This window comes from Pan troglodytes, chromosome 1 (assembly GCF_028858775.2).
Source record: "Pan troglodytes isolate AG18354 chromosome 1, NHGRI_mPanTro3-v2.0_pri, whole genome shotgun sequence".
NCBI classification, from domain to species: domain Eukaryota; kingdom Metazoa; phylum Chordata; class Mammalia; order Primates; family Hominidae; genus Pan; species Pan troglodytes.
Window position 1 is genome coordinate 217,598,167 of NC_072398.2, and position 25,972 is coordinate 217,624,138.

The following is a 25,972-nucleotide window of genomic DNA, read 5'->3' on the forward strand; positions in this document are numbered from 1 at the left end:
CTCCAAAAAAAAAAAAGAGCCAAACTAATGAACTGCCCTTGGCCCTGGCTTTTCCGCATTAACATTTGGACAAATGATGTGTCATGCCAATGAAAAAGGTTTCTGGGCCAGGTGTGGTGGCTCACGCCTGTAATCCCAGCACTTTAGGAGGCCAAGGCAGGTGGATCACAAGGTCAAGAGATCGAGACCATCCTGGCCAACGTGGTGAAACCCCATCTCTACTAAAAATACAAAAATTAGCTGGGCATGGGGTTGCATGCCTGTAGTCCCAGCTACTCGGGAGGCTGAGGCAGGAGAATCGCTTGAACATGGGAGGTGGGGGTTGCAGTGAGCCAAGATCACACCACTGCACTCCAACCTGGTGACAGAGCAGGACTCCGTCTCAAAGAAAAAAAAAGGTTTCTGCTGGAGCAGGGAATTGGAGTGGACTACCAGGCTGAATTCTACAATGAGAGATAGAGCAGATAACAGCAGTATCCTCTTCTTCAACTTCTGTTGCAGTGACCCAAACTACTCATGACCATGCTCAATTATCATCTCTAAAAATCACCAAACAACCCTCTTTGTGCATTAAAAATGTGACTCACTGGCCATGGGCTTCTTCCCTAGACTCCAGTGGTTCTGGAAATTCCATGACTAAATACAGTTGCAAAATAAACAAGCATACACATCCCAGGAGCGAGGGGGAGGGAGGTGCTTGGAAATTTATTTGTGTAATGAAAGAGCAGATGTTTGTTTGTGTCTAGGCAGCACTTACATTAGCAATCCATTCCTTGCCTTAAGATACCTTATTCTCCCCACTGCTTAGACAGCCCAGCCAGAGGCACAGCTAATAAATATTTGATTATAGCTTCTTTGATGCCTACAGGGAGGAAGCCTCTGAAGTAAGTTCACTTGTTCTATGAGCCTGCTCTTTGATTCTAGAGTCCTAATCCAGTAGAGATGGCTTTGGATGAGCTACCTACACATTTTTTTTAATCTGGGGGTGTACAGCGAGGGGTTTACCAGTTAGCAATAACCGAATATTTCCGTGCATGCAAATGGTTTGCCTCTCCATGTGGCCTTTTGCTGGAGTAGGGGGAGAGGTGAGGGTTGGTGATTGGCTCCTACAAAAATGTATGACTTGTGGTGTAGGCAAACGTTTACTGTGTATTTGTTGAGCTCAATGGGAAATATCCCTTTGCCAGACAAGTAGTCCTTATTGAAAAACTTACTAAGCTTCCCATTTTATTTCTTCCTTGCCTGGTTTGAACTTAGTTAACAAATCATCAATTTTAAAAATGTTTTCTGGAGCGGTTTAGTACAATCACTTACTTATTTGGTGTATCTAACTTAAAACAATCCTTGCTTTAAAAAAAAAAAAAATCAAGTGCTCAATGAAATTAGATTGAATTCTTTCATAGAAAGCTCAGTTCATTGAAAGTGTAACTTTATAAAAATTCCTTCTTGTTCTTTTCTACCCTTGGCCCACAGAGCCAAGTACTAAAATCGCTCTGAATGGAGAAAAGGCGTTTTATGAATGACAGTCAGGATTAAGATGCATGTCTTTTGTCTCACCGCCCTGGCATTCTTTTTGCTCCATGGGAAAGCTGAACTTTAACAAGAGATCCCCAGTTGTCCCTCTTATTATCTTGGCTGAAGGATTCCCTGGGTGAAGAGTTCCTACTAGGCCAGCTGCCGAGTTTCCAGCCAGCATCTCATGTCTTTTCCCCTTCCTCCTGAAATTCAAATCATGTACTGATGCCTTCACTTTCCAATCCTCTTTTCCCCAAGACATATGTGTGCACAGGCATACATATGCACGCACACACACATACACACACACATACAGGGATGCACATATGTGCAGACACACAATTGTTTCTACAAGCGTAGAGTGACGAATTTGCCATCATAAACCAATACCCACAACCTAGCTTGCAGGTTCAGTTCTGGAGTGGTGTACCAGCGTGCTCACATAAACACCCTTTCCTGCCACACCCAGCCTCAGCCAAACACGGCTCAGTGGAAGTTTCCAAATGCGGCAGCAAACGATCCACTTACTTTGAAATTTGTTGTTGTGGTGATTATTTTAAAAAGCTAGGCAGGGCTGGGCACGGTGGCTCACACCTATAATCCCAGCACTTTGGGAGGTGGAGGTGGGTGGATCACGAGGTCAGGAGTTCAAGACCAGCCTGGCCAAGATGGTGAAACCCCGTCTCTACTAAAAATACAAAAATTAGCCTGGCGCAGTGGCAGGTGCCTGTAACCCCAACTACTCGGGAGGCTGAGGCAGGAGAATCACTTGAACTCGGGGGGCGGAGGTTGCAGTGAGCTGAGATCATGCCACTGCACTCCAGCCTGAGTGGCAAAGTGAGACTCTGTCTTAAAAAAAAAAAAAAAAAAAGCTAGGCTGAAGTTTCTATTTCCTAGGAGAAGATGATTTGATAAATCAACTGTCACTTGGGGTTCTTAATTTTTGAGAACAAATAAACGTAAGCAATGCTTATTGATATGAAATCACTATGAATAACTTTTATCTTTGCATTCATGTCTAATAACCCGCTAGATTGCACACATTACAGGATGGCATTTCTTTTGTCTTTTTTTTGAGATGGAGTTTCACTCTTGTCATCCAGGCTGGAGTGCAATGGTACAATTTCGGCTCACTACAACCTCCGCCTCCTGGGTTCAAGCGATTCTCCTGTCTCAGCCTCCCAAGTAGCTGGGATTACAGGTGTGCACCACCACGCCCAGCTAATTTTTATATTTTTAGTAGAGATGGCATTTCACCATGTTGGCCAGGCTAGTCTCGAACTCCTGCCCTCAGGTGATCCGCCTGCCTTGGCCTCCCAAAGTGGGCATTTCTTTTTTAAACAGAATTTCTTTCTTTCTATCTCTCTCTGGTTTTTTTCTCTCTCTCTCCTTTGTATTTATAGAGATGACATCTCATTTTATTTATATATACATATATATTTGTAGAGACGAGGTCTCACTACATTGCCCAGGCTGCTCTTAAACTCCTGGGTTCAAGCAGTCCTCCCACCTCAGCCTTGCAAAGTGCTAGGATCACAGGCATGAGCCACTGTGCCCAGCCTGCCATTTCTTTAAAAATACTTTAGAGTTGGCCAGGCACGGTGGCTCACGCCTGTAATCCCAGCACTTTCGGAGGCTGAGACGGGTGGATCACCTGAGTCAGGAGTTCAAGATCAGCCTGGCCAACATGGTGAGACCCCGTCTCTACTGAAAATATAAAAAAAAAATTAGCCAGGCATGGTGGTGCACACCTGTAATCCCAGCTACTGGGGAGGCTGAGGCGGGAGAATCACTTGAACCCAGGAGGCAGAGATTGCAGTGAGCCGAGACTGAGCCATTGCACTCCAGCCTGGGAGACAAAAAAAAGAAGTACTTTTGAGTTTAGATGTTAACATTCAATCAGGCTGTTATTGTAATAGTCCAAATTCTTAATAAAAATCTTTTGAATAAGTGATTTCAGTCTTTTGGGTTTTATTTACACTTCTTTGATTTGTGGAGCAAGTTGTTTCATCCATTTGTCTTCTTTTGCGACCGTTTTTGTAATGGTCACACGGCATTCCCTCTTATAAGCACTGTTCATACCTTAAGAATGTATTCTTTGGCCTAAATGCTGCTGGCATTTTTTTTTTTTTGAGACGGAGTCTTGCTCTGTCGCCCAGGCTGGAGTACAGTGGCACGATCTCGGCTCACGGCAAGCTCCGCCTCCTGGGTTCACACCATTCTCCTGCCTCAGCCTCCCAAGTAGCTGGGATTACAGGTGCCCACCACCACACCCGGCTAATTTTTTTTGTATTTTTTAGTAGAGACAGGGTTTCACCATGTTAGCCAGGATGGTCTCAATCTCCTGACCTTGTGATCCACCTGCCTCGGCCTCCCAAAGGCATGAGCCACCCAAAGGCATGAGCCACCGCACCCGGCCTACATCTTTCTTTTGCAAATGACCAAGCTATCAGTAGTCAAACTTCTTAAACTTGTTTTCTCTTTGACATCACACTCACAAACTCTTCCTCAAGATGACATAAATATTCACCTATGTTTTCCTTATGGTATTGTACTTACGTTTAATATTTTTGTCTGTTTATTTTGAAGTATTATAATAAAAGAGAAATATAATTTCCCCCCAAAAGATTAGCCAATCACCCTGATAAATCCTCTTTTCCCCACTGCTTCAAAACCAGCTCTCATTGAGACAAATCTTTTCTTTCCAATACTATGTCATGGCTGGGTGCAGTGGCTCAGGCCTGTAATCCCAGCACTTTGGTAGGCCAAGGCAGGCAGATCACCTGAGGCCAGGAGTTTGAGACCATCCTGACCAACATGGCAAAATGCTGTCCTTACTAAAAATACAAAATTAAGTAGGCAGGATAGCACATGCCTGCAGTCCCAGCTACTCAGGAGGCTGAGGCAGGAGAATCGTTTGAACCCAGGAGGCAGACGTTGCAGGGAGCCAAGATTGTGCCACTGCACTGCAGCCTGGGTGACAGAGCAAGACATGGTCCCAAAACAAACAAATACTATGTCACAGTTACAGGAGAAACTTAGCACAAGGCCCAGCTTAAGTGGCCTGGACACTGCCAACTATGCCCACTCCACATGGGCCCTCTGTCTGCAGAGTCTCCAGAAGCTGTTTCTAAATCCATGCTCTCTTCACTGTAAGCTCCCTCTTCCTCCTCACATCAGCTGACGGCTGCTGAGTTAAATCAGTGACCAGGGAGTAGCTAGAATAAAACTCAGTGTTTAGGGCAAGGAGGAAAAGTAAGTATTCAAACAGGTGCATTTGGGGTCGTTCAAGATCTGGCACTGACGCAGCATTGTAAATTCCACTTAATGTGGAAGACACCTCATTGTCCTAACACCCTCTCACTCACATTTGCTACTCACAATGTAGGGTTTACATGGCGTCTCCCAGCTGACTTTATTTCACAACAGTGCTGTGGTGGCTAGGCCCTTAGCCTGCCTTCACAAAGAATCTTGTTAGGCCAGTTTAGCAAGAGTCCCCCCAACCCCATCTCTTAGGAATTTTCCACCCACTGATCCCCTCATTCTGCTTGTAGGCTACAAATCCCCACTTTTCCTTTCACCCAGAGGTGAACCTGAGCTCTCCTCCCTACTGCAATGCCCCGTATTACAGTGGTCTTGACTAAAGTCTTCCGTACAATTTCAACAAGTGTCAGAATTATTGTTCCTTTAACAAGGTCGGAAGTTAAGTGATGTGGCCCAACGCGGTGGCTCACGTCTATAATCCCAGCACTTTGGGAGGCCAAGGCAGGTGGATGACCTGAGGTCGGGAGTTCAAGACCAGCCTGGCCAACGTGGTGAAACACCTTCTCTACTAAAAGTACAAAAATTAGCTGGCCATGGTGGCGCAGGCCTGTAGTCCCAGCTACTCGGGAGGCTGAGGCAGGAGAATCGCTTGAACCGAGGCAGAGGCTGTAGTGAGCTGAGATTGTGCCATTGCACTCCAGCCTGGGTGACAAGAGTGAATCTCCATCTCAAAAAAAAAAAGAGTTAAGTGATGTGCCAAGTTCATGATTCATTAGCGGACACAAAGTCAAATATTCTAACCGCATCCCTGGACTCACCAACATACAACTAAAAAGCAGCTGTGCATTTTCGTGATGTGCTCTCCCGGCAGCTTTGGGCTAAAATGCCTGCTGCCTCCCTCCCTGGGTTCTGAGATCCTTCCCCTTCTGCCCAGGTGCCATCCTCATCTTCCCAGAAATCATGTTCCTGGTAGTCAGGAACAATTGCTTCCCCTGGTACCTCACTGCCTCTTATGAAATCCCATCTTGTTAGAATCTTCCAGTCTTATTTAATGACCAGAGTCTTGACCTCCTCCAGTGTGTCCCCTTACTAGGAGAAATCTGGACGAATCTAAACTTTCAGCAATGGCAGGTTAGAAGGAAGGTATGACTCACTCTAAAGGAGGTGTTTCTTTGAGCAGCAGCAGCCCTCTCCCCGCTTAACTGTGCAAGTTAAGGCAGCAGCAAAAACCAAGACTGAAGCCTGCATGAGTTCACCTCTACAGCCCCAGCTCCCAGCATTTATATTCCTTCCACAAATATTTACCAAGCACCTGCCAAGAGCTGGGCCACATTCTCATCACTAGAGACAGAGAAGTGAACAGGTAAGGAAGATCTCCACTCTTAAGGACTTGAGTACTCTTGGAGTGGGGTGGGGTCACCATAAAAAAATAAGCAACACATCAGATAAGCTATTAATCCCAGCACTTTGGGAGGCCAAGGTAGATGGATCACTTGAGGTCAGGAGTTTGAACCCAGCCCAGCCAACATGGTGAAACTGTCTCTACTAAAAATACAAACATTAGCCAGGCGTGATGGTGGGCCTCTGTAATCCCAGCTACTCAGGAGGCTGAGGCACAAGAATCACTTGAACCCAGGAGGTGGAGGTTGCAGTGAGCTGAGATTGCACCACTGCACTTCAGCCTGGGTGACAGAGCAAGGCTCTGTCTGAAAAAAAAAAAAAAAAAAAAAAAGATAGCTTCTCGAACACATCAAGATAGCTTCCCTCATGCCTTCAGATCTCAGGGAACTTTCTGGCTGGGCATGGTGGCTTACGCCTGTAATCCCATCAGCACTTTGGGAGGCTGATGCAGGTGGATCATACGGTCAGGAGATCAAGACCATCCTGGCCAACATGGTGAAAACTCGTCTCTACTAAAATACAAAAAATTAGCCAGGTGTGGTGGTGCACACCTGTAGTCCCAGCTACTCAGGAGGCTGAGGCAGGGGAATCCCTTGAACCCTGGGGGCAGAGGTTGCAGTGAGCCAAGATTGCGCCACTACACTCCAGGCTAGTGACAGAGCGAAGACTCCATCTCCAAAAAAAAAAAAAAGGAGGGGGGGCACTTTCTTGGACCCCTCCCCTCTTCCACGGCACATATACCTGAATGCTTACCCCCACCCTGCTACCTGCTCGCTACTTGTCTGTCCTACTGGAATATAAGCTTGACAAAGGCTGCCTCATCTCAATGTCCACAATGTCTGAAATCCCTGGCACATACCAGGCACTCGGTAAGTAGCTGTTGAGTGAATGGGTGAGTTCCAGATAGGGGAACAGCTGGTGCTAACTAACCCCAAAGCTCAGAACGAGAATGGGGTGCTGCATGGGAGGGAGGATGGTCAGTGTGGCCAGGTGGAGGGGCTGAGGAGGACAGAGATGGGGCTGAGAGGTGTGGAGCGGTGGTTCGGTAGAACTGTTGTAAGGATGGGGTTTCAGTTGCATTTGGCGTGTGAAGGGAAGCCAGGAGATGTTGAGGAGGGAATGACCTCAGTTGAGTCCCAGAGGCCACTCTAACTCAAGTAAGTGAATAGTGTGTGTGTATCAGGGAAGGTGCCAGGATCAGGCTGAAGCAGGGAGAAGCTTAGATTCTTTCTGTTATCTAAGAAAGACAGTGGAGAGGGGTTGGTGCATATACCAGGACCTTGGCAGTGAGGAGGGAAAAGAACTGGACAGGTGATGGCTGGGGAGCATTTGAAGTCATTACCCACTGACGATCAGAAATAAATGCGGGACAGGCGTGGTGGCTCACACCTGTAATCCCAGTGCTTAGGGAGGCCGAGGAGGGCAGATCACCTGAGGTCAGGGGTTAGCGACCAGTCTGGCCAACATGGCGAAATCCTTTCCCTACTAAAAACACAAAAAATTAGCCAGGCGTGGTGGCTTGTGCCTGTAATCCCAGCTACTTAGGAGGCTGAGACACGAGAATCGCTTGAACCTGGGAGGTAGAGGTTGCAGTGAGCTGAGATAGTGCCACGCACTCCAGCCTGAGTAACAGAGTGAGACAAAAGAAAGAGAAAGAGAAAGAAAGAAAAAGAAAAGAAATGCTAACCCAGTAGAATCCTTTTTTTGAGACAGGGTCTCCGTCTGTCACCCAGGCTGGAGTGCAGTGGCACAATCTTGGCTCACTGCAGCCTCGATTTTCCAGGCTCAAGTGATCCTCCCACCTTAGCCTCTCGAGTAGCTGGGACTATTAAGTGCGTACCACCACGCCTGGCTAATTGGGTTTATTTTTTTGTAGACCACAGGGTCTCACTATGTTGTCCAGGCTGGTCTCAAACTCCTGGGCTCAAGCGATTCTTCCACCTTGGCTTCCCAAAGTGAGAATTCATTTTACCACCTGTTACAGCTCTACTGACAAACATTTAGAGTAGAAACAGATCTACTGAACAAAGAAGGCTGCCCCTTTGCGATGCTGAGTCTAGATGGGGACTTCCTCTCGTTAAGTCCTCTACATAAAATTTAGCTAAAGAGCTCCTGTGCCATTTCCATCTTGACGTGAGTGAGAAGTTTCTTCCACTCCTACTTCTGCGGACCTGCAGCTCCCTAATCTGACCGCTGGAGAAGCCGTTTCTACAGCATTTTATCTTGAACTGGTGATGCTGATTTTTAAAGTAAACAAGATACAAGCTGAGTTACCCTCGGGATTTTCAAAGGAAACCCAGGGTATTAGTCAACAGATTAAAAGGGTCTTTCACGTTGCTCAGTGTTTTCTAGCATCTTGCGCGGCCCTAGTGTCTAAATGTGCAAATAAATGTCTTTGTAGATGGATGACGAAATGGTGTTGGAATGACTTGTGGCTATTGAGAAGCAGAATATTTTTAAAATTCATATTCTGGGAAGTTCTGGTTTTCCCCTATAGAACAAACTCTAGGATAACTAATAATTAATTCTAGCACCTCCCCAATTACATTTGAGATAAAGTTATGCTTTTGAAGAGATGTTAAAATGTCTATTTGAAAACAAAAACACCGACTTCTGTTCCTTTGCCCAAACACAGGCTTTTGTGTATTATTTTTCTATCACGTCTCAAAACTGAGCCCAGAAGCCTGAAAATAAACACACCCCAAACAGTAGAAAGGTGCCAACCTCCAACATTTTCCAGCACTCTGCCGACCACCCACTGCAGTCACTGAGGTGCTCATATCTCTCTACAGTCCTTCAGCTCAGTTCAAAAATGTCCCAAACTTAGCTGTTTGCTGTTGCTTCCCTCAGTCATCCTGAAGTGGGTTCCGGCAATCAGGAGAAAGGCGTTAGAATTTTCCCTCTATTAGCTGTACCTTTTGAGTTGCCCCTTGTGTCCCGTAGCCCGGCCCATCTCCTGACCTATTGTTGAAGCCTTCCTTTGGAATATTGATGTTTTGCTTACAGCCACACCACCCTGAACACGCCTGACCTCGTCTGAATATTGATGCAACCACTAACCTCTGAAGTCCCAAAGCTCCTTTACACGAAGAAAGCCACCCCCTAACCCAGAGCTGTGTGCCCTCAACTTCAAGCAGCCACTGGTCGTGATCAACATAATCACTGATGTGGCCAGTGAACTCTTTTCCCCCTTCACCCCTTCCATGGAGTCTGGTAAATTGCTTACTGGACCAAAAGTTTGGCCCTGGAAAATCTAGAGAACTGTGAATTAATCTAGGCTTTGGCCTGCCTGCCACTCTGTACCCACAGACACGTCCCCTCACTGAATTTTCCTCCAGGCATACATAGCGCTAACTGAAGTCCACACTGCCCCATAGATTCCTAGAGTCTGGCACCATGGTAGGTATTTATCAGATGCCTGTTGAGTGACAGCTAAGTACATTTATACATTCAGGTAGAACTTTTTTTTTTTTTTGAGACGGAGTCTTGCTCTGTCACCCAGGCTAGAGTGCAGTGGTGCAATCTTGGCTCATTGCAACTTCCGCCTCCTGGGTTCAAGTGATTCTCCCACCTTAGCCTCTCAAGTAGCTGGGATTACAGGCACCTGCCACCACGTCCAGCTAATTTTTTGTATTTTTAGTAGAGATGGGATTTCATCATGTTGACCAGGCTGCTCTCAAACTCCTGACCTCAGGTGATCTGCCCGCCTCAGCCTCCCAAAGTCCTGGGATTACAGTTGTGAGCCACTGCACCCGGCCGGAACACTTCTTTAAAATTATCTTCTGTATTTATGATGTCCCTGCCGCTGTCCACCAGGCTTCACCCCCGAGTTGTTAAACGCCTTCCCCTGTAATGAAAGAGACGGCATAGCTGAAGATAGCACGGCACCTGCAAAGGGGAACTTGGCTGCCCTGCCGTTCAATTTCGTGTGAGCAGCGCCATGCCCATTCACTGTGGCAGGTCCTGTCAACCCCTGTGGGACGAGACCAATGACGAGATGATACCTGACTGTCTGCTAACGGCACTGGGGGCGTGTGACTCTTCTGTAAAATGTAAGAGAAACATGTCAAAGCTGAGGAGATCAGACACGTGTCACTAGTTCCTCTGGAGAAATCAGGAGAAATCCAGCACGTGAAGATGTGAAACCGCTTTCCCTGACTACAAACTGGGAGGCAGTCTGCACAGTACCCCCTGCCCCAGAGTTTGCTTTGGGGTCTTGGGGGTGGCAGGGAGGTGTCCCCTCTGGGTCGCCTCCCAAAGTTGAGGGCAGCACTTTGAGGGTTTCTGCAGCTGAACTGGGCAATGAAGAAGAGGGGCCAATGAGAGGGACTCCATTTTCCTTTCAATAGCAAGGAGTCACATTAAGTCACTAGACAAATTGAATATTGATGTTTTGCTCACAGCCACACCATCTGGAAGGGACAGGATATAAGATCCTTACGACATAATACAGGTATGACACTATCTCTCAATCAGATCTATCCTCTCTCCCCTTTGAAGAGGGAAAGAACTGAAATCTCATGTGTATCTTTCACAGATCTTTGCATTTAACCTCTAAGACAATCCACGAGGTGTTTTAATAACAAGTGCTATTTGTTGGATTTATGGGAGAATGTGCAAACTGTGGCGTCAGGTGCATGCTCTGTTTTTTTTTTTTTTTTCTTTGAGGAGTCTCACTCTGTCACCCCAGGTTGGAGTGCAGTGGCGCGATCTCGGCTCACTGCAAGCTCTGCCTCCCAGGTTCACGCCATTCTCCCGCCTCAGCCTCCCGAGTAGCTGGGACTACAGGTGCCCGCCACCACACCCGGCTAATTTTTTTTTTTTTTTGTATTTTTAGTAGAGACGGGATTTCACCGTGTTAGCCAGGGTGGTCTCGATCTCCTGACCTGGTGATCCGCCCACCTCGGCCTCCCAAAGTGCTGGGATTACAGGCGTGAGCCACCGTGCCCAGCAGCTCTCTTGTTCTTTACAGAAGTCTTGCAAACTAGTATCATCCTCATTTTTTAGCTGACAATGGTGAGGCTAAGAGGTTAAGTCAACTGCCCATGAAATGAGCAAGTGCCAATGCGTGGATTAGACATTGCCATCTATTCAGACTCTCAAACCCATGCTCCCAACCACTGTGTCTTCACAGGCACCGAATACCCTTGACCAGCTCCCTGTTATATTCCTCTCTACTTCTAAAGAAAGTAGACTGGAGTAGACTGAGCTGCCCTAGATGGTGGCTTCTGTAGATTATTGAGGAGGGGCTGCCAAGGGCACCTGCAGGTTCACCTTTTAGCTCAATCAGTGCCCTTCCAAACCCCACCTCTCCTTCATTGCCCAGGTAAAATCCCCTTCCCTTCAGAGCTCTTCCAAGTTGCCAGGAGAAAGTAATCTCCTCTAAACTAGTATAGAATTTGATAACATTTTGGCATTTACTACCTCCTCCCCACCGGCATCTACAAGTTCCTTGAGGGTAAGGCCCCATTCTGCTGTAAGTTTATGGCCCAGCCACTAGCACAGTCTCTGCTGCCTGAATGAATGGATGAATGACATTCACAGTTTTCAGAGTTCATGGGAGTGAATCAACACACTCATCAAGCACAAACATGGCTCAGAACTGCTCAGTGTTCACATTAGAGGCTGCTGATTACAACCTCAACCAAGATTACTCAACCTGGGGAGACGTTTTTCTCTTGACCAAAGCAGAACATTCTCAGTCCAAGAGGAAATGAGTTCACAGTTTTGTAGACTGAAATCACAGCTCTGTAATAAACTTTTCTGGAACTCAGCTAGGGCTGGTGTCACGAACATTCCCCTTCTAGGGAGGGCCACTTAGTACCAAATGACAAAAACCTGCTTTAGAAGTGCTGTCCTGGAGCAGAGCTTCTCAATGGGGTGTGTTTGGGAAGCACTTGCCGTCTGCTCGGAAACTGAATGGAAATCTGAGCTGATTCACTCATGGCTGTCAGCTGAGCACGCCCTGATTTTGCAAGAGGGAGAAAAGAAGCCCCTTTGCATCTGACCTCACCGTCCACCCCACGCAGCTCAGACAGCCCAGCTGTGAGCCCAGGAGGACAAGGCCTGCAGGAATGTGCAGAATGTGGCCGTTTCCACTAGCGTCCCTTGGCCTCAATCTCAAGCCTGGTTTCGGACCTTGAAGTGTGCTTTGGTAGATTTTTAGAAAATAGTTGTTTTTGGCTAAGAGGATCTCTTCTGTTCTTCCCTTGCCATTTTTCTCCCTTTGTCCTAATGTAGGGGAAATTCAAGCAGCAAACTTCATCTCCAGGGCTTAGCTCTGGCACTCTTTTAGATGACTGTCTTCCCAGGTACTCATCAGATCATCAAATTGGGTGTCTTACTATTTACCTCAAACTCATCATATCTAAAGCCGGGCGTATAAATACCTTTTCCTTACCAAGTTGGTTCCTAATCTCTCATCCCTCCTACCTGATTTTTATGCTTTTATTATCTGCTTTCTGTCATTCCTATGCGTCTATCCTGTTTCCTCCCTCTTCTTCCTGCCAAATGTTTACTATGTACCTACCACGTGCTCTTTTAAGTGCTCTCTTCTCTAAGAGACAAGTTATGTACACAAATAATTAAAATACAGACAGGAGAATCACCAAAGCAATCTTGGTAAAAACAAAGTAGACTCATACTTCCATTTCAAAACTTACTACAAAGCTGCAGTAATCAAGACGGTGCTACTGGTAGAAGGATACACATATAGATCAATTTAATCCAGAATTAAACCTATACATTTATGGGTAATTGATTTTTGACAGAGGTGCCAAGATTCTTCAGCGAAGAAAGAATCATCTTTTTGGCCAGGCGCGGTGGCTCACGCCTGTAATCCCAGCACTTTGGGAGGCAGAGGCGGACGGATCACCTGAGGTCGGGAGTTTGAGACCAGCCTGACCAACATGGAGAAACCCCGACTCCACTAAAAAATACAAAAATTAGCCGGGTGTGCTGGTGCATGCCTGTAATCCCAGCTACTCGGAGGCTGAGGCAGGAGAATCACTTGAACCCGGGAAGCGGAGGTTGCGGTGAGCCAAGATCGTGCCATTGCACTCCAGCCTGGGTAACAAGAGCGAAACTCTGTCTCAAAAAAAAAAAAAAAAAAAAAATCATCTTTTCAACAAAGATACCTTGACCACTGGATACCCACATGCAAAAGAATGGAGTTGGGCCTCTACTTCATAGCCCACACAAAAATGAACTCTAAATGAATCAAAGACCCAAATATCAGAGCTAAAACTGTAAGAGTAAATCGCTGTAAGCTTGGACTAGGCAACAGCTTCCTAGATGACGCCAACAGTACAAGCAACAAAACACAGATACATTTAACTTCACCAAAATTTTAAACGCTATTCAATGGTTGCTATCAAGAAATCGAAAAGACAACCCAGTCCAAAGGATGGGAGAAAAGTCTGCAATTCATATATTTAAGGGTCTAATATCTAGAATATATAAAGGAGGCTTTCAATCAACAATATAAAGTTAGCAAAGGATTTAACTCAACTTTAGTGAGCAAAGGATTTAAACAAACGTATCTCCAAAGATACACAATTGGCGAAGAAGTGCATAAAAAGATGCTCAGCATCACTAATCATTAGGAAAATGCAAATTGAAACTACCAGATGTCGTTTCATACACATTAGAATGGCTACAACGTAAACACACACACAGAGAAAGAAAATAAGTGTTGGTGGGGATGTGGAGAAACCAGAACAGCATGTATTGCTGGTGGAACTGTAAATGGTGCAGCCACTTTGGAAAACAGAATGGCAGTTCCTCAAAAAGTTAAACAAACTTGGTGTGGTGGCATACGCCTGTAGTCCCAGCTATTCGGGAGGCTGAAGCAGGAGGATGGCTTCGGCCCAGGAATCTGAGGCTGTCGTGAGCTATGACTGTGCCACTGCTATTCAGCCTGGGTGACAGAGGAAGACCTCATCTCTAAAAAATTTTTTTTAAAAAGAACGAAATTCTGGTGCATGCTGTAACATGGATGAACCTCGTAAGCATCATGCTAAGTAAATGAAGCCAGGCACAAAAGGCCACATATTGTGTGATTCCAGTGATAAGAAATATCCAGAATAAGCAAATCCATAGACAGAAAGTAGATGGATGGTGCTCAGGGTCTAGGGGGAGGAGGAAATGGGAATGACTGCTGATAGTTTGGGGCTTTTGGGGAAGGGGCGTGATGAAAATGTTCTAAAATTGATAGTGGTGATGGCTGCATAACTCTGTGATTTTACTGAAGACCACTGAATTGTTTGCTTTAAATGGGTTAATTTTATGGTATGTGAATTACATATCAATTTAAACGTGTGAATATAGTCATGAGTGCTGTAAGAGGTGACTAGTAACAAGTCAAGAAACGCTGAACTGTTAAGTCTTGCTGGCTTTTATTCCTAGAAATTTGGTCTCGCTGCACATGGTGGCTCACGCCTGTAATCTCAGCACTTTGGGAGGCTGAGGTGGGCGGATCACGAGGTCAGGAGTTCGAGACCATCCTGACCAACATGAAGAAACCCCGTCTCTATTGAAAATACAAAATTAGCCAGGCGTGGTGGCATGTGCCTGTAATCCCAGCTACTCAGGAGACGGAGGCAGGAGAATCGCTTGAACCCGGGAGGCAGAGGTTGCAGTGAGCCAAGATCGCGCCATTGCACTCCAGCCTGGGCAATAGAGCGAGACTCCATCTGAAAAAAAAAGAAAAGAAATTTGGTCTCATTCTCACTTTCTGTTATCACCACATTTTGTCTCTTTACCTCCTGACCACCCCCACCCGCCCCTCCACCGCACCTGCCCCTAGACTGGTCCCACAAACTAGATTCAATCTCCTATGGCTCCTTCTTCATTATCTTCTGACAACCAGCATTCATGGGCCACTCCCATTCTCTATTTCTGCCTACAGAGAAAGGTCCCGCCTCTTCCACTCAGCACGGGCTCATCTGTCTCCCCAGTTTCCTGCCATTGCCCAACTCAACCCTTCTAACCCCCAGCCTCCACAACTCTTGCCAGCCCTCAATACCCACGCCTATTCCCACAAAAAACCCGGACTGATCTAATTTCCATGCGTTTGCTCAAGCCATTTCTTCTGCCTAGACCAACTGTCCCTGCCACCTGCTCCAACCAACCCCACCATTTTTCACAGCCAAGATAAAGTCGCATCTTCCCCACAAGGCTTTTTCTAGCTCCTCCCAACCCCAAGATTCTCTCTTATCTCTAAGTCCCTAGCAACAGACAATAATAGCATGTGCCGCGCAGGACACAACTTTATCTGTTGCTTGTATGTTCTTTCTACATGTGTAGAAAACACGCACCTGTCTTGCCTCTCTTTGCAAGCTGCAATCACAGCATATGCTTCCTCTCTAACTTAATGTGTGTGCTCTGTAAATGCTTAAGGGGACAGGGACAGCATCCTTCCATTCAGTACTCCCAGCACTGGGGATACACATCATCAGCATTATGTATGCAACCAACAAAGTTAATACAAGCTGGAAAGAAATCATGTATGTAAAAATAACAAATGGTGGCAGGGCGCGGTGGCTTACGCCTGTAATTCCAGCACTTGGGAGGGCTGAGGTGGGTGGATCACTTGAGGTCAGGAGTTCAAGAACAGCCTGGCCAACATGGTGAAACCCCATCTCTACCAAACGTAGAAAAATTAGCCAGGCGTGGTGGCTCATGCCTGTAATCCCAGCTACTAGGGAGGCTGAGGCAGGAGAATGGTTGGAACCTGGGGGTCGGAGGTTGCGGTGAGCTGGGATCGCACCACTGCACTCCAGCCTGGGCGACAGCGCAAGACTCCATCTCAATCGATCAATCAATCAATCAATCAATACAAGTGGTTTGCTGCCGTAAGGTAAGAAGTACTTGAAGGAATCAACCTCTCGCTTTTCTGGGTGTCCTCAGTGGCACGGATTCAAGCTATTCCAAGCATAGCTGATTGTGTAGCTAAGTGGTTAGGGGTGTGGGCTCTAGGGTTGAGCAGCCTGGGTTCAGTCTCACTGCTGCCATTTACAAGCTCCGTGTCTGTGTGTGGGCTACTGAACCTCACTGAGTCTCTTAATTCCTCTATAAAATACAAGAAGCTCCAGCCGAGTAGTCTGTTGTGAGGACTGAATGAAACAGGGCTTAGGAAGGGGTTCACACACGCTAAGCACTCAGTAAACGCTAGCTGTTATTATATTGTTAGCACTATTAACACCAGCCATTCAGAATCTAGATCCCGTAGCTTTACAGATTCACATTTAATCTTATGGGGAGATTTGGCTCAGAACAAACTGTTTCCCATTAGCCAAGATCACAAGAGGCCAGAAAACCAAATAGTTTATTTAGAACAGGAAACTGTTTTCCAACGCTTTGTATGCATATTTGCTGTCCAAGGCATGCCCTTCTCAGGGGTGAGATACCCCACAAGATGCTATTTTTTGTATTTACAATAAAAGCAAAGGGTGGAGCTGTCGGGTGGAATAAATTTCCAGACTGTGACAAAACAAAGACATCTGATTCATCACAGAACCACCTTGATTGAGATCAGAATATCCCCAGTCACCACATATGACACCTTTCCTACTAACCGTAAGCAGGGATGGGGTTTGCCTTGTTCCCCACTGCCTGACGTACACAGTAGCTATTCAATAAATAGCTGTTCAATAAATATTTATTGAATAGTAGCACTATTCTATTTATTGAATAGTAGCTATTCAATGAATTGTTGGCCGGGTATGGTGGCTCACACCTGTAATCCCAGCACTCTGGGAGGCCAAGGCAGGCTCAGGAGTTCGAGACCAGCCTGGGCAACATGGTGAAACTCCATCTCTACTAAAAATACAAAAACAGTTGGGTGTGGTGGTGCACACCTGTGGTCCCAGCTACTCAAGAGGCTGAGGTGGGAGGATCGCTTGAGCCTGGGAGGTCAATGCTACAGTGAGACGAGATAGTGCTACTGGACTCCAGCCTGGGTGACAGAGTGAGACCCTGTCTCAAAAAAATACATATATTATATATATATTTTATATATATGTAAATATATAATATATAGTTATATATATTATATATTATATATGTAAATATATAATATATAGTTATATATTTATATTATATATAATAAAAATATTTGTTAAATCAGTTAATTCTTTGGGCAGGGAAGGTTTAAACATCAACAAATTCTCATTCTTCTCCTCTTCTAGGCAAACTGATTCCCTTCTCTTTGGGGCAGGACAATATTCGCTGTATCACAGCTTTTTTAATGAGTTGTGTTGTGTTCTCCCGGATGGAGACACCCTGATGAATTGTGGGAAGTGTCCTGTTCTCATCAATAATATGTTAAAAATATTCTAGCATGCCCCTTTCCTGCTTCCCATTTACACTCTGTGTATCTGGCATTTGTACATGCTGCAAACATTAACAATGGTGATTGTTACCCCAGTGGCTCAGGGTTGGTCTCCCTCTATTGCCTAGGGCACTTTGTGGCCCGGCCTCTCTGGATGGGGGTCAAGAGCCCATCACATCTTTCTCCGGGGGTGTGTGTGTGTGTGTGTGTGTGTGTGTGTGTGTGTGTGTTTGGGGGGGGTTTCATTAAATTTGGCATTGCCTCACAATGTCAGCTTTCAGCTCCTCAAAAAACTACATGAACGAGTTGGCCATACGTGCGTACTTGCCCCTGGACTTAGCTTGATTCACTTCAAAGGACAAATCCATCTCTGAGCAATTCTCAAGGCAAAGACACTCAGCCAGACAAAAAGGAGGGTGAGCCCTCCTACCTCTTTCGGCTGACACTCAGAGGAGCTTGCCATCATCTGACTGGCTGCCAACAGGCCGGTGGACAGGGGCTGGGGTTAGACATGTGGGAAGGAAACAGTCACCTTGTTTTCCTGCCTTGGATGGAATTGGCAGAATTCCAGTTATTGCCCCAGATAAAATGCCTAATCACGGAGCTGTATCTCTTGCCCAGCAAATGAGAATCCTAAGACTCATCACAGTAACTGTCCACTTGGAAGTGTCCAGCACCCTCCATCAGTTGATTCTCTTCAATAAAACGTGCACACTGGGTGCTTCCCTGAGAGGTTTTGGGGCACCAAGAGTGGCAAGGCTTCCTGGAAAAGCCCTACAGCATCTGATTCAGATTCGTCAAATAAATTTCACCAGGGTAATCCTGAGTAGTTGAGTTCTCTCTCCCTCCTCCTCCTCCTCCCCCGTCGTATTTCCACAAGTTATAACCTGACCTGCCTCCTTTCCAAAGCCAGAAATATGACAAATATTCAGATAAGCCGATGGAATTTGAAAGTGCATGTTCATTGCTTTGCTGGTGAGGACTGCAGGGCACACTTTAGCATGTGAGGTGTGCCTCTCTCAAAAGTGCATACAGTTCAAATTCTGCATCTAGTAACACACCAAGAACTCAGGAAATGCTTAATAACTATTTGCAGAATGAATTAATAAATCCTATTTTAATGTATTGTGACAATTTCATTCTTAAAAGAACATTATGGGGAGCATTTAATGTAAAGGAATTCTCGTATCTTTAGAGAATTTTGTTTCTACGTTTAAGAGGCTAAAGTGAGGTTAACCTTTAATTTCAAATTCAACCTCTTTACTTTGTTTTTATTTATTTTTTTGAGACGGAGTCTCGCTCTGTTGCCAGGCTGGAGTGCTGTGGTGTGATCTTGGTTCACTGCAACTGCCGCCTCACGAGTTCAAGCGATTCTTCCGCCTCAGCCTCCGAGTAACTAGGACTACAGGCGCGCACCACCATGCCCAACTAATTTTTGTATTTTTAGTAGAGACGGGGTTTCACCATATTGGCCAGGCTGGTCTCGAACTCCTGACTTCATGATCCGCCCGCCTCGGCCCCTCAAAGTGCCGGGATTACAGGCGTGAGCCACCATGCCCAGCCTCTTTTTTTTTTTTTTTTTTTTTTAATGGCAGAGTAGTGTAGTAAAAAGATCTTCAGGTTTGAAGTTAGACATATTTTTCAAACCCAGTTCTGGTATATTCCGAGATAAGAGTGTGTAATTTACAGGTATTATGAGGATTGAAGAAGTAGCTAGCAATATTCCTAGCACGTGGCAGGCGATGGGAATGAGAGGATGGTTGTGTCCTTTGGCCTGACCCTCCACTGTCTTGCCAAGGCTTGAGGTCCTTATAATTCTACAGTGTAGAGTCACTCGCGTGCTGCTCATTTTACAGAAGCCAAAGAAAGGAAGGAGTTTAGTCCCTTTGGCCACGTCCAGACTTAGCCTTCTCATGCCCGGACACATTTTTTAAATTGTGCTTTTCTATATTCAATGCTATTTTGGATCTTATACACCAGTGCAATGCAGAGGCCTCCCTCACAAAGCCTCTAACAGACCTGATCTTTATTAAGTGCCTTCAGTGCAACAAAAACTCTTAACAACTCATGAGGATTTCAGGGCCTCCAAACTGGCAAGCGTTTCGGGGAAATCACAGGGAAATTTGTTGGCCGCATGATTAATCCTGGGTGGATTGGTCCCGGAAAAGCACATGTGGGTTAGCAGCGAGCAGCAGCTTGCAGAATCTCACAAAATAAACTCTCTAATGAAGAGGCCCCCAAAACGTGCCTTCCTGATGAAAGTTCAGCATGAGGGTGGCGCCTGACAATAGAAAAAAATGCCAGATGTGTGGACAACAGACCTCCTTTGAATCCACTAACACCCAAAGGGATGACACATGGGACCAGATTATAAAACTGAACCAGATTATAACCCTGGAGGAGGGAAACCCAGTAGGGCGTAGGATCTTATGAAAAGGATCATAAAATTCATCACCATAATTACCCCCCAGCCCAGCTCCCCAACAAAAGCCCACAATAGCTTCGCTCAATGATGTTTATTCATCCATATTCAAGTCGCCTCGCTCATTATTCTCAGACAAAAACCCTGCTGGGCCTCTGCTCCTCTGGCAGCCAGGCAACTCAGCACCCACCCTCACTCAGCCAGCCCCGCATACCACTTCTTTCTTTAGTAGTGGAGTTTCCAGCACCAACGATGGTTTTTCGGTTTTAACGCCATCTTTTAGGACTACCTTTGACATTCAGGAGCCGGCTGAAGGGAATCACAGCTAAAGCTTCCCTGGGCAAAAACAAAGGATGTTACCCAGCAGCTTTTTCTTTAGCAGGGCTGAGATGCTGAAGTGAGGGCGCTCCCTTGCTTTGCCCTGGTGAGCACAAAACGGTGTCATTTGCACATTGTCTCGCCAAAAAGGAAATGTAACTGAAAATACAGAACTGTATATATTCCAGTGGAAAGAGAAGTTCCAAAGATAGGACTGCTACGAATAACCCACGGCCCCTATAAAAAGAGTTGCTCAGTCCCTTTGAAGCAGACAGCCCAGCATAGAGCAGTACTCTGTCATTTCCCTGAGATTGGGTATTTTTGTCTGTGTGGACCATTGTAGGAGGCCAGGTTAGGCGCACCCCTCCTGCAAACCGCTCCCTCTCCAAGAAGTATTCCTCTGGGCCTAGGCCTACCTTGATCCTCAATTTTTGGAAAATGTTTACTTTTCACAGCATAACTCAGCAACCTCCAGCCCCAAAGATCACGAGTTAGCTTACAATTCCTTCAACCAACATTTAGTGAGCAACTACTATGTGCCAGGCATTGTTTTGGCCGTGGGGAATCATGGCTGGATGTAGCTGCGTCCTGCAGAACATATGTTCTATTGAGGAAACATAAAAATAAAAACCCAAGAAAAGACAACAAAATGTCGACAGATGTCAATGGAGACCACCAACACAGCAACCCAGCGGGAAGAGGTAAGGCTCCAGGAAAGGACAAAGGGTAATGGAAGCTGTGGACGCCCCCACCCCAACATGGGATACAAAATATTTAAAGCCTAAGGAGTCACCAACAGGCATTCAGCCACTGATGTTGTTGCCCAAGATGAACACGTGGCTCAAACCCACTGAAACCTCAATGTTCTTAACGCGTAACAATCCTCATGCACTCACACTCCTCGGAAGCCTCCACTTGGATCCTTTCCACACACACTATCCTCTCTAAAGAGAATAAAGGAGGCCTCTTCCAGTCCAGTGACGGGGTGCTGAGTGTGTCCAACAGGCAGGGCGCCAGACTAGGTAGTCCCAAGGGGGACCAGGGCCACCGCAGAGCGAGGAACCCTCCTCTTGGCCCAAGCCCTCCTGAACGTCCCTCCTGATTCTACGAGGCCAGCTTCTCCCGAGGCGTGCGTATTCCTCCAACACACCGCTCTATGGGAAGGAAACCCCAGCCACTGCTGCCAGCAAGCGGGGCTGCCTACTGTGAACCTTCCACCCGATATCTCTGGTGCTGCCGACTCGGAGGGAGGCCCCCTGTGCTGCCCACCTCGCAGCCTGTGGATTCCGGGGCTCCTCCCGGCACACCCGCGCAGCTGCGTCTTTGGGACCTGGCACCGACTAAGCCGCTGCCTCTCCTCCTCCGGCGCTCAGCCGCCTGACACGCACACACCCTCAGCTCCCCCGCGCTCCCCTGGACAACCTCGAATACCAGGCCCGGGCATTCCAGCAAGTCTCTGCTCGCTCGTCCCCATCAGCGACGGCAGGAAGCCACTTGCGCTGGGTCTTACCTCCTTCTGCCAGGACCCATAGCGAAGCGCTTCCCAAAACGAAGAGCAGAGCTGACACCTTCCACATCGTTCCCGTTGAGTTGTTGCTCTCCTGGGGGCCGAGCAGCAAGATTCTGAGCTGGGGGAAAATTAAAAAGCACCGCGGCCACAGGCCCAGCCTGGAGGAGCGCGACGGTGGGGGGGCCGGAGGGGTGGGAGCAGGAGCCCCGGAGAGGGAGGGTGCCCGAGCTTCCCAGACCCTAGGCAGCCGGAGAGCAAACTTTGCAGTTGAGAACTTTCCGAGCGGAGTCAGCATTTATCTCTCCCGAGGAGGCGGGGGAGCGGGGTCGGCCGCAAGGTGGTCTCCGTCCGGGCGCGCTAGGCCCGCCCTCGGGCTCTGTTTGGCCGGCGCCAAAACGATGATCTCAGGCCAGGTTTAAAGTTACAGGGCCGCAGCTGCGGGGGCCGCCAGGACTGCGGGCCCTGGCAAAATGGGCTTTTATTCTGCTCAACAACAGGAGGGAAAGGGACCACATGCAACAAACGGGGTTTTAAAATTTATATATAAAATTTTAAAAACCTACATTTATTATTATTATTTTTTTAAGAGTAAGGCACAAGTCTATGTTTTTCTTGTTATGGGCAGAAGTGAGAAGTAAACTGTTTCTTGAGTGGCCAGTAGTTTTAGAACCAAGCATGGGGTTGTTCCTGTAAATATTGAATTTGATGGCTTAAAAAAAAAAAAGTTGGCCGTCATCTGGGTGGGCCGGAGGCGGCCCGCGCTGGTCAATTGCGCCCTTGTCCCGGGGACCGGAGCGGGCGGGCTCCGGGGGGCTGCCCCAGAGCTGGCTGGTGGGGGAGTTTGGCAGACCGGGTGGCTTTGGCAGTTTTGAAAAAGAGGCTGAACTCCATCCGCCTCTGCCGACCCGGGGATCCAGCGCTGCGATGCTGTGGCCCACCGACGTGCGCAGTTGGATTAGGCCGGGCCAAGCGGTGACCCGTCTGGTCGCCAAACCTGCGTCCCCTTCCAGGCCCGGTTCACCCTCTTTATTCCTGAGTTTGCTCCCATAATCCTCACTTTACTGGTTTAAGCGATCTTGCCTTGATCTCAGGTACCAGATATCAGCAACCAGAGAACTTACGTCTTTTACTTTAATTCCTTCTGAATTGCTGGAATTTAAAAAAATAAGAACAGGAGTTTGGGAAGTGGTCTCTGCTCCACTCCCAGATGCCACAAATTCCATTCAACAAAAGAACCTGAAGACTAACGCTGTCTCAAAGCTCCACATTGCGTGAAAATTGTTTTCAGATGCTTATCTTTGACCCCTCCCCATTATAAATTTACTTTCTAAGAATCACAGGAGAGACTGTTTTAAATGCCCAGTTTCCTGGGTTCCACCCCAAACTCATTAATCAGACCTTTTCGGAATTCCTATTTTAAACCAGTGTCGCTGGAGAACTTGTCCCCAGGAACATTTGGCAAACCTTGCCCTTCATCATAGCTTCTCAGCCGGATCTACCTGGGGCGCTGGTTATGCAGGTGCAATTCTGTTGTGGGATAGGGAGAGATTCTGCATTTCTAAAGATCTCCCAGGTAACGTCTTGTCCTGGGGCTACAAACAGGAGCGGAGCACCTGAACCTAGAAGATGAGGGGTAGCGGCAACACCCCTAGAGCCAAGGAGTTGTAAATGTAAAGAGAAAACTCGTGATACAGATACTCTTTCTTGAACTGACTTCCCCATCTTGGAGATGCATTTTATGACTCTAGTGTCAATAATGTCTGTTGACAGGAGGAATAGTGCATTGTCTGTTGAGCCTGTTAGATGGAGAATAGATGCACATCTATTCTGCTTATGTGTAACTCCAAGGTCACACACAGAAAGAAAGATGGCCCGCTTTATTCAAAAGATTGAAACACAATGAAGCCTAGGTGGGGGAGATTGGGTTACATGCAACTAACTTAGAGGGATGCTGAGGCTAGGTCATGATTCAAGGACACCTGCCTTCTATCCCACACCCCCGGATGTGTCTAGAATCTAGAAGGTTGGTCACATGACCTTTTGATCAGGATGGAGGAGTGGGAGGTAATAAGGAATTGCATTCAGCTGGGGGTCCTGGGGTGGGGAGAGGGGCCAGGATGAAGGAGTCTGTGGATCGGCTCTGGGTGCTGTTGCTCTGAAAACCTAGAGAGAAAGGCTGGGTCTTGGGAGGGGGAATCTGAAGACCAGAGGGAAGAAAGAACTCACCCTCCTGGGCCAGATAGAGCCAGCAGGTCATGAGAGAAGGAATATGGGCCTTGGGCAGCGAGACTCGGTTAGCTAAAGGAGCTGAAGTGAAACACAGGGGATCTGGAAGCATGAGACCCTGCTCAGCTGAGGGGAAGAGGGAAAGAAGGAGGGTATGTGGCTCCATTCTTGGCAAACAGCTTAAGCTCAGAAAGCCATGGCCATGAATGATGATGCGTTACTGGTGAGATAACAGCAGCTGCTACATACTGGCCTTTACCTTCCTGCCAGGAACACGCACTATTTCCTTTCAGCCCCAAAACAACGGTTGGCTTCCGAACGTTGATGATACCCATTTCCTACACAAGTGAGGTTGAGAGTGGATTCACCTGGAGGGCTTGCTTGCCTGGAAGGCAAGACTGCTGGGCTCCACTGCCAAAGTGCTGATTCAATAGGTAAGGAGTGGGGCCCAAGAATTTGCATTTCCAACAAGTTCCCAGGTGATGCTGAAGCTACTGGTCCTGGGTCCCCACTTTGAGGACTATGGGTTTAGAGGCCACCATGAAAATTGTGTGGGATCCTACAAGGTAGGAGCGGTGGGGTCATGCATTTCCATTGCAGAGCAGGAGTTGAGCCTGTTACTAGCACTGTGCCTGTGCCTTGCAGGACTGTGTGGGAAACGTCTGTAAATTGCTTTTAGGAAGCAAGAAGACCCCCAAAAGGTGTGGACCAGCAGTGGAATGAGGAGCTGAGCCAGAGCTGCCAGTTTGGTACCTTCCACCCTGGGGGATGCTGGAGATGACACATCAGGGTCTCCTCAAGCTCTGTGTTTTTCTGAGGGCTCTGCAGAGTCCAGAGAGCACCTGGCTGAGCTGCTCCAGGCAGCCTGGGCTGACCTGGCTGGGAAGATGCTTCTCAACACACAATGGGACACCAGCCCCCCAACCCGTGGTGGTTCGCACCTGTAATCCCAATGCTTTGAGAGGCAGAGGCGAGAGGATCACTTGAGGCGAGGAGTTTGAGACCAGCCTGGGCAACATAGCAAGACCCTGCTTCTATAAAAAATAAAAATAACATTAGCCAGGTGTGGTGACATGTACCTGTGATCCCAGCTACTCAGGATGCTGAGTTGGGAGAATCGCTTGAGCCCAGGAGGTCAAGGCAGCAGTAAGCCATGATCATGCCACTGCATTCCTGCTGGGGTAACAGAGCTAGACCCTTACTCTGTAATAATAATAATAATAATAGTAACTTTAAAAATCAATATGCCATGTTCCAGAGGTGAGATACCCACAACTGAATCTCTATGGCCCAGGAATAAGTAACACACTTACGGGTTTGAGTGGGACCAAAATTCTGATTTATAACCCAGACCGCTACAACTCTGACTGGACGGAGGACTGGCCTTACAAACATTCTCTCCTGATAAGCTACTGCACACCTCAAGCCAGTTTCAGCAGCTGAGAGAGGATGCATACGAACTGTCTTTGTGTCCTATAGTTCACATTTTGATGTAAAGAACCAAATGCCACCTCATTTTAACTAAAACCCCGCTCCGAAGTGAACATGGGATGTAAGTTACAAGCATGTTTACCCACCGTGCACCCACTTGACTCCCCTCGTGTAAATGGACAGCCTTTCCTTCAAACCTGCTAAAGAGGAACACAGGCCCTGGAAGGCAGAAAACTCAACCTGCCGTCTTTGAAGAGAGCACCTTTGGTCCAGCTGGAGACAGTCTCTTCCTCATTTGTAAACTGACATCGCCACTAATATTAGCCTTTCTAATATGAGCCATCCTGGTGGTTTTCTGGACGACACAGGGAAAGACAGTTTCACACTGCCAACCTGGAACTAAAGAGATTTTTTTCACCCCAGGAAATGCTCCATAAGAAGATATGGGATGGATAAGAATCTGCTTTTTTTGTTTGTTTTTTTGTAAATTGGGGTTGGATTATTGGGAAGGTGCTACATTTTCCCAGAAGTTTCAGTAGAAAACTTAGGAGCC

General features: G+C 47.1%; 1 protein-coding gene across 2 annotated transcripts in view; it reads right to left on the reverse strand.

The window, feature by feature from the left end:
- Positions 1 to 22,154, reverse strand: part of PDPN (podoplanin) — a 32,490-nt gene extending 10,336 nt beyond the window's left edge. The window contains exon 1 of one of the 2 annotated variants that reach the window (XM_001148148.8): positions 21,763 to 22,154. In XM_001148148.8, coding sequence (XP_001148148.1) covers positions 21,763 to 22,057 — 295 coding nt within the window. In that variant the 5' untranslated portion in view covers positions 22,058 to 22,154. The remainder of the gene's footprint in view (positions 1 to 21,762) is intronic. The other variant, XM_009448656.4, reaches the window with a different exon arrangement.
- Positions 22,155 to 25,972: the final 3,818 nt, after the last annotated feature.